We start from the raw sequence: 15,162 nt of genomic DNA on the forward strand, positions 1-15,162 counted from the left end.
CTCCACCAGCTCCTACCAGGCAGCCCCGCCCAGGCTCCCCTGGACCCTTGAGGCCCAGGGGTGGAAGAGCTTCCTACTGTCGTTGGCCAACAGCAGTCATGGGTACCTCGACATCCTTACTGGGCCCCCTGAGCCCTGCCCACGCTTCAGTAAAGAGTACTTTCATTAGCTTCTCTTCAGAAGTCCCACATGAGGGTATGTTTGCAGCCAGGACTCTGACTGATACATCCCCTTTATACCGTACGGCAATCTTCCACTTCTTCCAATTCAGTCCTGCTGAGTTTTTTTCAAGGGGATTCTGATGGCATGGTGTATTCTCATGGGAAAAATGAGACTTCAGATAAAATACCACAAAACCTGATGATATAATTCAATATTTTATTTATGAAAAAGTCATCTTTCAACATTTATTCCATTGAGTGAGTGCACAGCATTTTCAGGAACAATCTATCTCAGGGCTACATCAGTACAAAATAGTTTAAATTAGTAAAACAAAGCTGTTTCAAAAGGAAAATCATTGGTTACTGCAGGATGAGTGCCACCACCACTTGGGAACAGAGGACATGAGGCAGCAAGGTGGTTACTGCATAACGTGGGGACAGGCCAGCAGGTACAGTGTCCTTCTCCTATGCAGAGAGAGGCTCCCAGGCCTTAGGGCACCTCCCTCTCTAGGACACGAATGAGAGGCAGAAATATGTCACTTTGTCTATGCTCACCTGTTGGGATGACATTTCCGTCTTGGCCACAGTGAGATAACTCTGGAGCTAGGCTTAGCCACCAGCCCTATGTGTATCTATATCTGATCAAAGGATTCAGGGTGAGAAGAGAGGGTGCTATGGGCTAGAGTGATGGGAATAAGCAAGAGTGAAGAAGATAATCTTATGTGACAAATGCAGAATCAAATTCTCTACTCATGGTCCAAGATGCCTTTTGTTTGGTCCACTGATTTTCTTTTTAACCTCCAAGTTACCTAGCCAATGGGAGGACCACAGTGAGATGGGGTATGATTAACTAGAAGAGCACACCTGTGTGAGTGTGTGAGTAGAGGCACGGTGGAGGTTGGGCATTACCAGGGCCCATACGGGCCATTGGGAAAACTTCTCTGGGGCTGTCTGGGAATCCTGCTGGGGCATGCCCTCTGTCTCTTCTAGCCATCTGGAGAATAATTTTAAAACACCAGCAAGTTAAAAACATTTTTAATCCTCTTTATGTAAATATCCTAGACACGTGTTCTTCTGTTCCCTCCAAGATGATTATAACTCCTGTATGACACTATTTTCCTTTCATAACAAAACTACCCAGAAGGCTCACAAAACTGCTGACAATGCAGCATTTTCAATATTCTACACAACCCATGCTAAGGCACCCGCACTGATTTTTTTAGTATCACTGGCATCAGCCTAAAATTCTCACCATGTGTATCAACCCACCCTGATGTATGTCCCAGGTACTATATGACCCACCTACTACTTGCTGACGATTCCCCTTCTGAGAGACCCTCGCACCCTCACTGCACATTCTGCCACAACAGGGGGCTTGGCATCACACAAGTGGCTCATAACAGGTTTAGAGTTCGTCGTGTTTTGCCTCCTGGTCTTTGAGTTTAAACTCCTCAGCCGTGACCTTCCCATCTCCATTCCGGTCCTGGTTGGTGAACATATTCTTCACAATCATCTCAGCATCGAATCCAGGGGCAAGTTTCCCTTTGCCAGATGCCACCTGGGCATGAATGTATTCTGAGAACTGGAGAGAAAGGGGCAGGACAGACCATGAGATACAGCAGCTGAGAACACCAAGCTGGAGCCTGAACAGAGCAGCCCAAGGGCGATGGGGCTGGAATTTGAGTCTGAGCCAGCAGAACAGACAAAATCTTCTGAGCCACACGACCCGGGTTTTTTCCTCCAGATGCAGGTTAAAAAACCCCTGCCAAAATGACTCCAGGAGCCCTTAGGTCCCAGGCAGCCAATACAGAGCAACCACTGGAACTATCCCTCTTCCCCAAATCAACACTTAGTTTTCCACCAAAGGCCAATCCCCTAACCACCCTCGCCTCTCATTCATTCATTCATTCATTCATTCATACAATAAAAACTTACTGTCTACTGTGTGCTAAGCACCATCCTAGACCCTGGGGATAGATCAATAAACAAGCAAAACATCCTGCCCTTGCAGTTCCAGCACATGCTCGTGGACAAGATACATGATCAAAAAGGAACATTTAAAAAGTAAGTAAACTACATGTTAACTTAGAAAGTAAAATGCTCCAGAAAAATGAAGAAGTAGAGCCAAGTAAGGAAGATCCAGAGTGCAGTCAGGGGAACGGGTTGAAGTATCAATTTGGTGGTCAGGGTAAAACCCTAATGTGAAAGAGAGTCTTGTGCAAAGGCTTGAAGGAAGTGAGGGAACAAGCCCAACAGTTACCTAGGGGAAGTGTCTTCTGAGCTGAGAACAGCTGGTAAAAAGGCCCGGGGTGGACATGCCCAGTGTGTTTACAGGACAGCAAAGGGAGACTTGTTGGAGAGGAGGTTACGGCAAGCAGGTGGTGGAGGGCCTTTGTGGGCCATTGCAAAGACTTTGGAAATAGGGGGATGTACGGTCAGACCACTCAAGATGGCTGTTCTCTTGTCTTTGTACATCCCCTGTTTGACTAGTCTCTGCTTCACCTACACCCTACTCACAAGAACATGCTTGCCCCCTGCCCCAGCTAGTGATTGTTCTAATCCTTAGGCCAGAATGGCTCCACCTGCTAGTTTAGTAAAGGGAAACCTCTGCCCTCGTGATGGTCATTAACCTGGGGCTGTGAGGGACATGCCCCAGCTGCTGGTTTCCCTGGTAACTGATAAGCCAACCTGATGTCAATTCTCCTATAAATGGTGGCCTTCTCTCCCAGGTAACGGAGATTCCTGTTATGTCCTGCCTCCTGTCTGCCGTACAGTCGTAGGGGGTAGCTCCAGGACCTTTTGCTGCAGACTTGTATGATACCCCTGTCCAATAAGTTGTTGATGTCTCTGTCGCTGTCTCTAGGCTCTTTCTTCAGTCTCAAGGCTGGGCAACTACAAGGCTTTCAGGCCTGCGGGATGCAGCCCAACAGGAAGCTTCTGCAGGGTTCTGAGATGAAGCAGGCCATGCTCTGACTTATGTTTTAGAAGGATCACTCTGGCTGCTGTGAGGGGCAAGGGTGAGAGCAAGAAGACCTTCGTAGAGGTCCAAGCGGGAGGCGGTGGGCACTGGACTGAGATGCTATGGAGTAGAGGTGATGAGAAGTGGGCAGCTTCTGGATATACTTTCAAGATAGAGCTAGAATAATTTCCTGATGGATTTATTCTAGCCTGTGAGAGGAGGAGAGGAGTCAGAGATGACTGAGTGCTCTCACCTGAGCAACTGGAAGGAAGGCGATGCCATCGAATGAGATGGGGAAGGCTTTGGGTGAAGCAAGTTCAATAAATGAAGATATCAAGTGGGCAGTTGGATACCTGAGTGTGAAGTGGAGAGAAGATGAGCCTGGAGCTGCCCGTCTGGAAGTCACAGGACAAGGATGGTAAAGCCACGGGACTGGAGGAGACCACCAAGGGTGTGATGTAAAGGGGGAGAAGAGCTCAAGTTCAGGACTTAGCCTCCACCCGAAGAGCCCAGGAAGAAGACTCCTGAGAAGGAGCTACCAGTGAGGTAGAAGGAACACAGAGAAACTGTGCTGTGGAAGCCAGGGAAAGAAGACGTCTCAAAAAGGAGACAGCTGTGCTGAAGTAAGAGTAAGTAAGGTTCAGCGCCTTAGTGAGACCAGGTTCAGTGGCGTGGAGGGATAAAAACCCAACAGGAGTGGGTGTGAAATGGATTAGAAGGAAAGGAATTGGAGGCAGGGAGGACAGACAACTCTTTTGAGGTTTTTGCTGTAAAGGGAGCAAAGACCTAAAAGAAATGGTAAGATGTATTAAGAGAAGGGAAAATAGCAGCATGTTCTCGGGCTAATGTGAACGGTCCAGTAGCTGGGGAAATGATGACAGAAGAGAGATAGGGGAGAAGGCTGGAGCCACGTCCTTGAATAAGCAGACGTGGAACAGGCGGAGAGCTGGAATTCCCTGGGGCTGTGACAAGACAGAGGACTCTATTGCCCAGTTCCACAAAGGGGTGTCTCGTGCAGGAGAAACAGCACAGGATCCAGATGCTCCAGACGGGGATGTGTACAAACCGCTGGATGGCTGTGCAACCTTGGGGAAGTCATTTACCTTCTCTGTGCACAGCTGCTTCTTCTGAAAAATAGGGATGATTACAAGGCTGTTGTGAAGGCCAAGAGAGATAATATATGTGAAAAACACTTAGCACAGTGCAGGCCGCAGTGAGCACCCAGGAATGAAGAGCTGACTCCGAGCTGTGAGACCTGGAGCCAAGCCCTGAAGCTCTCAGGGCCTCGGTTTCTTCAAAGAGGAGTTGTGAGCTCAACTTAGAGACTGTGTGCGAGTGCTTGGTACGTGAGCATGAAGGTTACCAGCATCACAAGCAAGCACAGCTGTCCTCACTCTGAGAGGCTTCACATTCCGGATGGGTACCCCGGCCCAGTGAGGCTCCCTGAGCTCCTTGGGTCCCACTTCCCTTCAAAAAGGTCAGTTACCTCTTCCAGGAGGACTTCTCCATTGCCGTCCTTGTCAATTTCTTCAAAGAGGTTGGCTGACACCTCGCCGTTCCATATGAACATGTACCCCTCCGGCAGCCCGGCCACGAGCTCCAGCAGCTCGATGTCAAACACCAACACAGCACTGCCGGGCACTTCTCCATCTGCCGCAGCAACGGGAGGAGGGGGCGTTAGCAACGAGGCGGAGGGCACGCCCCTCTCATCCTCTCCCTGCCGGCCACCCCGGTTCTAGCTGCCTCATGGATAGAGGCATCTCTTGCAAAAGCAAGAAAGTTCAGCATCAATCAGTGAGTGGTTTTTCCAAACTGTGGGTAGTGAGTCTCAAAATCAGTTGAGAGAATGGTGACCAATATTTTTTTAAATTAAGGGATAGAATAAAATCAGAGTACATTGCACATAGAAAGGATAGGTATTGTTTTATGAAACTTAGTTTTAATTTTATATATAAAATTAAATGGATATGTATATTAGGTAAAATTGCATGCTTATGTGTAACACAGATTGGGAGATAAAATGTAATTCTTACTGTGTCTTGGTGAAAAAAGTTTAAAAGCCACTAGCAGAGTCTACAATGGTGCTTGAACTTTTGAATAAATCTTACCGCTGAACTTTAAGAATAATACAGTATGCCTTAAAATCATGATCCAGGATATGATTTGTAAACACAAATTCTAGAACAGTATATGTAGTATGAGCCCAAAAGAACTTACAAGTATGTGACTATAAATAAATGTGCATTATTTTAAATTATATATTATAACTATAATCTATATCATAGGAGCATGGTCATACAGGATATACAACATATTTTTTAAAGTGTTTCTTCTCTGACTGGGGGGATTAGCAGAGAGTATCTTTTACAATTACTTAAAAATTTTGAAAAAGAAAATCCAAAGTGCCTATCACTTCTATAAGTTAGCACTTCCCATCTCCTCCATCTCCAGACAGTAGGGGCATAAAAACTGAAAAAGAAGGGGTTCCCACCCACCCCCATGAGGAGGGCTCATTTTGGCCAAAATCATGAAGTAAACCGTAACAGCTGTGAGGGCAACGTAATGCCAGTATTTCCAGAACTTGAAACCAATCTTCCACAAGGAAATCTCCTTGGATAGCTTATAGGTTCAGCATTCCAGTGTCCTGGGAAACAGTTCCCCAAGGAAGCACCTGGCTCACCTAAGAGAAGTCACCTGGCAAGCCCTTTCAGGGACATTTCCCACATGTGGGTTTGAAGAGCCAAGGTTTATTTCACAGAAACCCCTGTTTAATCCCATTAATGTGGCACTAACACCGAATTCACGGGGTCTTGAAACAAAAATCTAAATACTTAAATAAAAGTCCCCAGGCTTCCCTGGTGGCGCAGTGGTTAAGAATCCACCTGCCAATGCAGGGGACACAGGTTTGAGCCCTTGTCCGGGAAGATCCCACATGCCACGGAGCAACTAAGCCCGTGTGCCACAACTACTGAAGCCCATGCTCCTAGAGCCCATACTCCAGAACAAGAGAAGCCACGGCAATGAGAAGCCCGCACACCACAACGAGGAAGAGTAGCCCCCGCTCGCTGGAACTAGAGAAAGCCCACGTACAGCAACGAAGACCCAACACAGCCAAAAATAAATTAGAAAACAAAATGTCCCACAGTCTTTGGGTTTTAAATGGAAGAAGCATATTGTGGTTCTAAATAAGCACAAAATACAGACGGTGAATGTGCCCCAAACACCTTTTAACATTGTTGCATACTCACCCACACCAGCCTCCCCGTAGCCCAGGTGGGGTGGAATGATCACAGTCCGTTTCTCTCCAACGCACATCTCTCTGAGACCCATATCCATTCCCAACACGACTTGTCCAGATCCCAGAACGATATTATATGTTTTACCTAAGTTCCACCTAAAAATGAAACAGAAGAGTCCCTGGTTAGGCCGTGAACCCACTGGTACTTAAGAGTATCCTCCTGAGAAGAACATATCCCTTCTGTGATCTTTCTGCCAAAGATGCCGAACCCCTATGGAATCATAAGGAAACATCAGACAAGCCCACACTGAGGGACATTCTGCAAAACAACCAGCCCATAACCTTCAAAAGTGTCAAGGTAAAAATCAAAGGAAGACTAAGGGAGTTCGAGAGTTTGAGAGTTTTGGACATACTGGAATGGATCCTTTTGCTTTAAAAGAACTTATTGGAACATTGGCAAAACTTAAGTGGGGTCTGAGGATTAAAAGTAATGTATCAACATTAACTTCCTGATTTTAATTGAATTATGTAGGAGAATGTCCACCTTTGTTGGAAATTACACACTAAAGTTTTCAGAGGTGAAGAGCCATCACAGTGGCAACCTTCTCACCAATGGTGCGGCGTAGCGGGGAAGTGCTTTGTACTGGTCTTGCAATTTTTCTCTAAGTTTTAGTCAGTGTTGTAGCTAGTCAGAAATTTTCATGAGAATTTAAAAAATATATAATGTAGTTAAGATCCTGGGATTTGGATTCAGCAAGACCTGAGTTTGAATCCTGGTCAAATTTAATTTGACCCCAGGAAATATAATCTCTCAGTTTTCCTCATCTATAAAATGGAGATAATAACAGCTATTGCACCCGTTCCAAATAGTAAATAATATGCTTGGCACGGCAGAGAGCAAGCATGAAGAGCTCAATAAATGGATGGCCTTGAGAGTGTGAAGTGCTTGTGCCGGTAATAGCCTATGAGTCCAGAAAAATAACTGTGAACTTGGGCCATGGTGTTAATTATCCTTGATGCCCAAGGTCCCAGGGGAATCTAAACAAATAAAAGTTGGCTCAGTCACCTCATTCATTACTGAAAGTAAATCTATTTCCAAATCGATGGCATTCCTATCACATCCTAAAGGCAAACAGTGGGAATGTTCTTCAATGGCGAGGAAGAAAAGCCTCCTGGATATCTTGGCGCCCCCTTGATGTCCATCACCAAGTGCTGACAACAGGGAAGGGACTGCCCCTGGTCACCTCCCCTTCTCAGGCTTCCCAGCCTCCCCTGGCCGCAGGGCCGCAGCCTCCTTCCCTTCTCAAGCTGGTTCCCAGGGCCAGGCTGGTTCTCTGGAGCTAGCAAATTAAAACCGCGTTTGCATTTGTCCTACCTGGGAGGAAGCAGAAACAAAGCCAATTCTGGCACAGGATGCCTTGGCCCCAGGCCTGCGGGAGGGCAGGTGGGTCCTCTGTCCTGCCCCCCACACAATCCCTCCTTTGTCAGCAGCACAGAGGCGCCCTCACACTGCCTCTCTCCAGGGACCGTGGGGAACTTCCCGTGGGACTACTGGGTTTCAAAGTCTTACAGAATATTTGAGAACTCATTTAGTTATCAAATAACAAATGTTTACTCTTCTCTGAGGCCAGTTTCAACATACATTAAAAAAAATCCTCCAAGGGCTTCCCTGGTGGCACAGTGGTTAAGAATCCGCCTGCCAATGCAAGGGACACGGGTTCGAGCCCTGGTCCGGGAAGATCCCACATGCCGCGGAGCAAGTAAGCCCGTGCGCCACAACTACTGAGCCCATGCGCGGAGAGCCCGTGCGTGCTCCACAAGAGAACCCCGCAATGAGAAGCCCGTGCACCGCAATGAAGAGTAGCCCCCGTTCACCGCAACTAGAGGAAGCCCGCACGCAGCAACGAAGACCCAACACAGCCAAAAATAAATAAATAAAATTTTAAAAAAATCCTCCAAGCAAGCAATTTGTATTCATGTTGCATCTCTGAACACCCTGCTAATTCTTTTTCCTCAAGTCATCATTTTATTTTTATTTTTTATTTTGCCTGTTTTCTCTCAGACGTTCTCCTCATTCCTTCTGTGCATTCCCGGCTTCCCATTCATTGCAAGCTTCCTGCTTCCTGCCTGCAGGCTGCCCCCTCTGGCTCTCCACCCACATTCCCCTCTATCCTCTCCATCATGGATTCTCCTAGCGCTGATGAACGGGCAGCAGCACCTGCCTCGTTGTTTACAGAGCCCATGTGGGCTCGGGGCGGGACCAGATCCCCTCTTCCAGAAGGAGCTCCTCTCCCACACCCCGGTAAGCAGTCTCCTGCCACACTTCCCATTATCCCATTATTCTGAAGCTTCCACCCAGCGGAGACCAGCAGGGACACCCAGACACTGCTCTTCCGTGTCAGTTTACACGTGACACAAATGACTCAAGTGGTTCAGAATGGAGTTTCCGAGAAGAGGAAGGAGCATCACGTGGCTCCCGGATGCTCTGTAACAATATTGTGCATCCGCCAAACACACATTAGAAGCAGGAAGACTGATTCTCCCCACCCCACGTGAGAAGCGTATCCTGAACCCACCAGAGAAGAAATTCCTTTGTTCATTTCCCACCCCCACTTCCCTTTCCAAGGCCATAGGAGCACCAGACAAGAATATGAACGTTGGCCAGAGCAATGACAGCTAGCCATCGGCCTTACAGACTGTTCTAACCTAGTTTTCCCATGCATAAGCTCACTTGTTCCCAAAACAATTACAAGCCATGCTTCTTCCTCACTGTCTAATCATCAGTGCAAAGAGGTTTGTTGTAAGCCAGGTCCCTGTAAATCTGGGCCCCAGAACCTAGAACATATTTCCTTGATTCTATAATGCATATTTTTTTCACATTTTAATATCTCTTGATTTGGGATACATCTTACAATTGACATCATCTCATTGTTTTTTGGCAGTGTTCTTACTTTCTTGAGACACATAAAATGATGCTTCTAACAACCAGCACGTTTTCGATCTCATGAAATACGTTAACTGCCTGAGGATACCGGATCTCATAGCACCAGAGAGAATGCTCTGAGGAGTATGTCCCTCAGGCTCTCCACGCTGGCTCTCCCCAGCCACACTCTGTCACCTGAAGCTAGAAGGCAGAGGTACGCGTGAGAGGGAAAGAAGACCCTCCCCATCTAGAATAAATGCAGTAGCACATATTTATATGAAGCCCTTCTTTCTCCTCAAGACTAAACTTGGGAATCTAAGTCAGGCTCAATACAAAAATGGGTGTACTTATATAGAGACATAAAGAAAGACTGAGGGCTTCCCTGCATGGCACCATGGTTAAGAATCCACCTGCCAATGCACGGGACACGGGTTCAAGCCCTGGTCAGGGGAGATCCCACATGCCGCAGAGCAACTAAGCCCATGCACCACAGCTACTGAGCCTGTGCTCTAGAGCCCACGAGCCACAACTACTGAGCCCGCGTACCACAACTACTGAAGCCCACATGCCTAGAGCCTGTCCTCCACAACAAGAGAAGCCACCACAACGAGAAGCTCATGCACCACAACAAAGATTAGCCCCTGCTCGCTGCAACTAGAGAAAACCCACACGCAGCAACGAAGATCCAATGTAGCCAAAAATAAACAAATAAAATAAACAGGGACTTCCCTGTTAGCATAGTGGTTAAGAATCTGCCTGCCAATGCAGGGGACACGTGTTTGAGCCCTGGTCCAGGAAGATCCCACATGCCACGGAGCAAATAAGCACGTGCGCCACAACTACTGAAGCCCGTGTGCCACAACTGATGAGCCTGCACTCTAGAGCTCGTAAGCCACAACTACTGAGCCTGTGTGCCACAACTACTGAAGCCCACGCGCTTAGAGCCTGTGCTCCGCAACGAGAAGCCACCACAATAAGCCAGCACACCGCAACAAAGAGTAGCCCCCGCTCACCACAACTAGAGAAAGCCCGTGCACAGCAACGAAGACCCAATGCAGCCTAAAGTAAATAAAATTTTAAAAAAGGCCAAAAATGTTTCTTTCCCAAAGAAGAGAATAGTGTATTAACTTATAGATACCTCTGAAGATTCAGATACATAAGAAGGAAAGTTCCTTTTACCTGTATGATACTAGTATACACTGTTGATTCCTAGTAATATATTTTCAGATTCATCTCAATCACTTAACATTTATAAAGTACTCCCTTTGTGCTATGCTCTGGTCTAGGTGTAAGGAATAATATGAATAAACATGTTGGGTGTCTAAGGTTTTCAGACCAGCAACAGTGATAGAAACAAAAATAACTAAAAGGCAGGTAATACATAAAACATTATGAGACTATGAGACTATAGAAATGGGAGCAGTTGATTCTTCCTAGGAATTAAGCAAAGATTTTGAGAAAAGGGAATACATTTAAGCCAAGGCAGAAGCTGGCCAGAAGGAAGGGTGTAAGCAGTGCACATCCTGCACCACTGCACATGGCACCCCTGGGAGGCAGAAGACGGGCCTCAGCAGAAGATGCTGGCGAGGCAGAACAGAGCTGACAAGAGAGCCTGATATGCCAGACTCTGGAGTTTAGATTTTATTTGTGGGTTAATTTTTAAAGACAGCAGGATAAGATAAGATCTGCTTTTCAGAAAGACAGTTTCACGGGTGCAGGATGAAACCATTCATAGGGAACTCTTGGAACAATGCACCGGAGTAGCGATGTACACTTGAGATACTCAGCGCAAAGGGCATGAAGATAAAAGCTCTCAACCAGTATCTGATGAAAAGAAAAGGAGGATTGTTGGAACACTGACTGTTATCTGCCAGGCTCACACCCCACCGATCCCTGGCAGCCCTTACGTGGAATCCAGCAGCGTCCCATCCAGAAGCGAGGCGTTGTAGTGATACTTGAGGTAATCCCCCTTCTTACTCAGCACTGAACAGTCGGGGGGCTTATAGTGGGAGGTGATGCTGATGGAGTCTGAAGGGTTGTGAAAGTCAATCACATGGATGTCAAACACCAGCACAGCCGAGCCGGGGATGTTCCCTAAAGGACAGACAAAGGCAATTAGAGGGAACCCTCCAAGCAGCAGCGCACGTGCCTCCCCAGTATCACCAGGTATTCCTCACAGACCTCCAGTGAGGAACACGGGGACCCAGCTGTGAAATCCTAGGCAATGCTGGAAGAGTGGAGCTGGAAGGGCCATTAGAAGTAGCCTAACCCAATTTATAGATGGGGAAACTGAGGCACAGATTTGTCGAGGGTCCACAGTCAGGAACACACTTTGGACTAAAATTCAAGACACAGTACTACTGCCCCATGGAATGGTTCAACCTGAAAGATTTATGGCTTAAGTTCATCACAGATGAGAAAACTAAAGCTCAACCAAATTAAGGCTTGCCCCGCTCCTGCTAGACGTAAGAGGTGAGATGAGAAAATCAGCTGTAGAATGAAAATCACTTTAGTGCCCTACCACTGCTTAAGAGAAGCAAAACCAACAGAAACTTCACAGGGGAAATCACCTAGCCAAACTTGGCCCATATATGCCCCTTAAGATATACTACACCTAACAACTCACAAAGGGCTTTACAACACATCCTGTTTGTTCTACACAAAATTATTACTCTTTTCCATTTTTGAAAACATTCTCTCACATCTGAATAATGTTTTACAGTTTACAAAGCATTTTTCACATACACTCTCTCATTAAATCCCTGCAGGAACCCTGTTGGGTAAATATTACCATAAATGCAGGAGTAGCAGGTCATCCATTCATTTAATGACAGCTTCTCAGGAGGGTATCGGTTGTTCACCACACCCCCAGATCATTTCAGAGAAGTTTACACGTAAAAAATTTGTAAATAGTGTTACTTAGAATCAAGGAGGTATAATATTTTCATTAGCATTTTACAGACAAGAAAACCAACTCAGATATAACTTGTTCAAGAAAACAACACAGCTACAGACAATTCAGTAGCGCTATGTGAACATCAACAGCCCCTCCCCACGCCCCATCCTCCAGATCACACCACCCCCACCCCACCATGTGCTCATCTGTTTCCCGGCTGCTGTCTCTCTAACACACACTTAATGGGTAGGTGCTTGTTAGGTACCAGGCACTCTTCTAAGTGCTTTAGATGTATTAGTTTATTTAATTCTCATTATAATCCTATATTCCCAACCTACAGATGAGGAAACTGAGGCACAGATTTTGATGGCCGCCCCAAGTTACCAAGGTAGTAATTAGAGAAGCTTGGGCTTTTACAGCAGCACACAGGTGCCTCATACTCACTAGTGATGGGGAGTTGCTGAAGTGAGTGGTTAACAGGGTCCGGGATCTTTCCCAGAGGAACCAGGTATTGCAAACTGCCATAGGAGGGTGCCTGGAACCAGGGCCAAGGGCAGCTCTTTGCGGGAAACAGCACACACTAACGGAGGGCAGTGGCTGTGGAGCCAGACAAGGGGTTTCTCAATCTTGGTTGCTCATTAAAACCAACTGGGAACGAACCTTGAAAACATTATGCTCGGTGAAAGAAACCAGACACAGAAAGACAAATATTGTATGCTTTCACTTATATGAGGCACCTGGAATAGGCAAATTCATAGAGACAGAAAGTAGAACGGTGGTTACCAAGGGCTGGAGGGGGAGAGGGTAATGGGGAGTTTGTGTTGGGGATGATGGAAAAGTTCTGGGTATAGACAGTGGTGATAGTTACACAACACTGTGAATATATTCAACGGCACTGAACTGTAAACTTAAAACGTGTTAAAATGGTAAATATGTGCATTTTACCCCAATAAAAAAATAAAATAATTCACCACATTCACAGAATAAAAGAAAAAATCATGATCATCTGAAAAAAACATCACCTGGGCCCCACTCCGAGATTCAGATGTAGCTCACCTAGTGCAGTGATCTCGGCCTTGGGCGCCATCAGGATGTCCTGGAGAACTTGGTGAAAACGCAAAGGGCCAGGCCCTTTCCCATGCAGCACCTCTGGTTCTGTGATCTTTAAGCTCTCCAGGCGATTCTTGCCTGTGATATGCCACAACCTTGCAGAACGGCTGGACTACAGTGGCACCAGGCATTCGTTTTCCAGGCGTTTCTAAGGGGCAGCCAAGGTTCAGGAGCGCTGTGCTAAATGGTCGGTAAGTGAGCAGCTGAGGATATTTAGGAGCCCCGCCTCTCATCTCCATGAGGAGGGCCAAGGCGCAGGCCATGGTTGTGGTGAAGGGGATTGGTGGAAAAGAAAGCTGCATCCTGAGCAGCTCTAATAACCTCTCTGAAAAAACGTGTGGACGGAGCCCAGAAAGGGACAAGAAACTGATGGCATTGGGCTGGTACAAACTTAACCTCCCCTTGCCAACTATATGGTTGGACCATTCAAGAGGGCTGTTTTCTTGCTCTCTGTACAGCCCCTGCTCAACCAGTCCCTGCTTCACTCACATGACTATCCAATTCTCTTAATCATAGCGCTTAATCAGTAACTGCCTACATGCTTGCCCCCTGCCCCAGGTGCTGGTTTCCCTGGTAACTGATGAGCCAAGCTGACATCAGTTCCCCCTTTAAATGGTGGCCCCTTCTCCCCCGCAAGTAGCGAAGATTCCTGCCATGGACTGCCGGCTCTCTGCCGTTCACGATGGGGTGTTACTCCAGGATCTTTCGCTGCAGACTTGTAAGATCCCTTATCCAATAACTGGTTGATGTCTCTGTGGCTGTCTCTGGGCTTTCTTCAGCTTCAAGGCTGGGCAACTACAAGGCTTGCAGCCCAGCACCAACTAAGTGAATGTTGCTTGCCACCTGGATCTACAAGAATTCAGTCATTAGCCACTGCAGTCACTGACCTACAGCACACCTTGGAAAACATTCAGGGGGAAGATCAGGGATAAGGTACCTGTGCTCTGGGAAAACTGGCAGAACAGGCCTCCAGGTTGTTAGAGGTTTTCAGGAGAAAACTTTATGAACCCAGACTCTTGCATCTTCCTACACCTAGAAAAGCACTAAAGTCAGTAACTGAGATACCTACTCCCCGTGACTAGCAGTTACCTTCTACCAAGATGTGTGCTTTAGGGCTTCCCTGGTGGCACAGTGGTTAAGAATCTGCCTGCCAATGCAGGCAACACGGGTTCGAGCCCTGGCCCTGGAAGATCCCACATGCCGTGGAGCAGCTAAGCCCATGCAACACAACTACTGAGCCTGTGCTCTAGAGCCCGCAAGCCACAACTACTGAGCCCATGTGCCGCAACTACTGAAGCCTTTGTGCCTAGAGCCCGTGCTCCACAACAAGAGAAGCCACCACAATGAGAAGCCTACACACTGCAAGGAAGAGTAGTCCCCACTCACCACAACTAGAGAAAGCCCCCACACAGCAACAATGCCCAACACAGCCAAAAATAATAACAAATAAATTAATTAAAAAAAAAAGATGTGTGCTTTACTGTACATATCCTTCCTCCAAATTCACATATATACTGGCCATCCCCCTTACCTCTTTGGAGCAGTTCCTCAGAGCTATCTGAGAGGCTATCTCCCAGGCTATATAGTCCTCAGTAACCCCAAATAAAACTATAAAACTGAACTCACAGCTCTTACATTGTTGTTGTTGTTGCTGTTTTAATTGACACCCTCAAAGGTACATTCATGTGCAGGACTATCTTAGGGCACCAGGACTACCCCACGCCCCTGTGCTCTGATATCAGTTTGCCCAGCACTTTCCTGATAACTAACCCAGCTTCTCAGGCCCCCAGGATCCCAGGTCCAAGTATTCTGATCAGTGGAGAGGTCAATCACACCCTTTCAAGTAAGTATTCAATGTCCGGTTCTATGTCAGCT

At 46.9% G+C, this 15,162-nt stretch overlaps 1 protein-coding gene across 3 annotated transcripts in view; it reads right to left on the reverse strand.

The window, feature by feature from the left end:
• Positions 1-370: 370 nt before the first annotated feature.
• The window catches only part of FKBP9 (FKBP prolyl isomerase 9), a 50,567-nt gene continuing 35,775 nt past the window's right edge, over positions 371-15,162 (reverse strand). For all 3 annotated transcript variants that reach the window (XM_082662093.1, XM_082662094.1, XM_082662095.1), the window contains 4 exons: positions 11,189-11,375; positions 6,369-6,514; positions 4,607-4,770; positions 371-1,743 (listed from right to left, as the gene is read on the reverse strand). In XM_082662093.1, coding sequence (XP_082518219.1) covers positions 1,567-1,743; positions 4,607-4,770; positions 6,369-6,514; positions 11,189-11,375 — 674 coding nt within the window. In that variant the 3' untranslated portion in view covers positions 371-1,566. The remainder of the gene's footprint in view (positions 1,744-4,606; positions 4,771-6,368; positions 6,515-11,188; positions 11,376-15,162) is intronic.

The sequence above is a fragment of the Grampus griseus genome (genome assembly GCF_964374135.1).
Source record: "Grampus griseus genome assembly, chromosome: 9".
In the NCBI taxonomy this organism is placed as follows: Eukaryota; Metazoa; Chordata; class Mammalia; order Artiodactyla; family Delphinidae; genus Grampus; species Grampus griseus.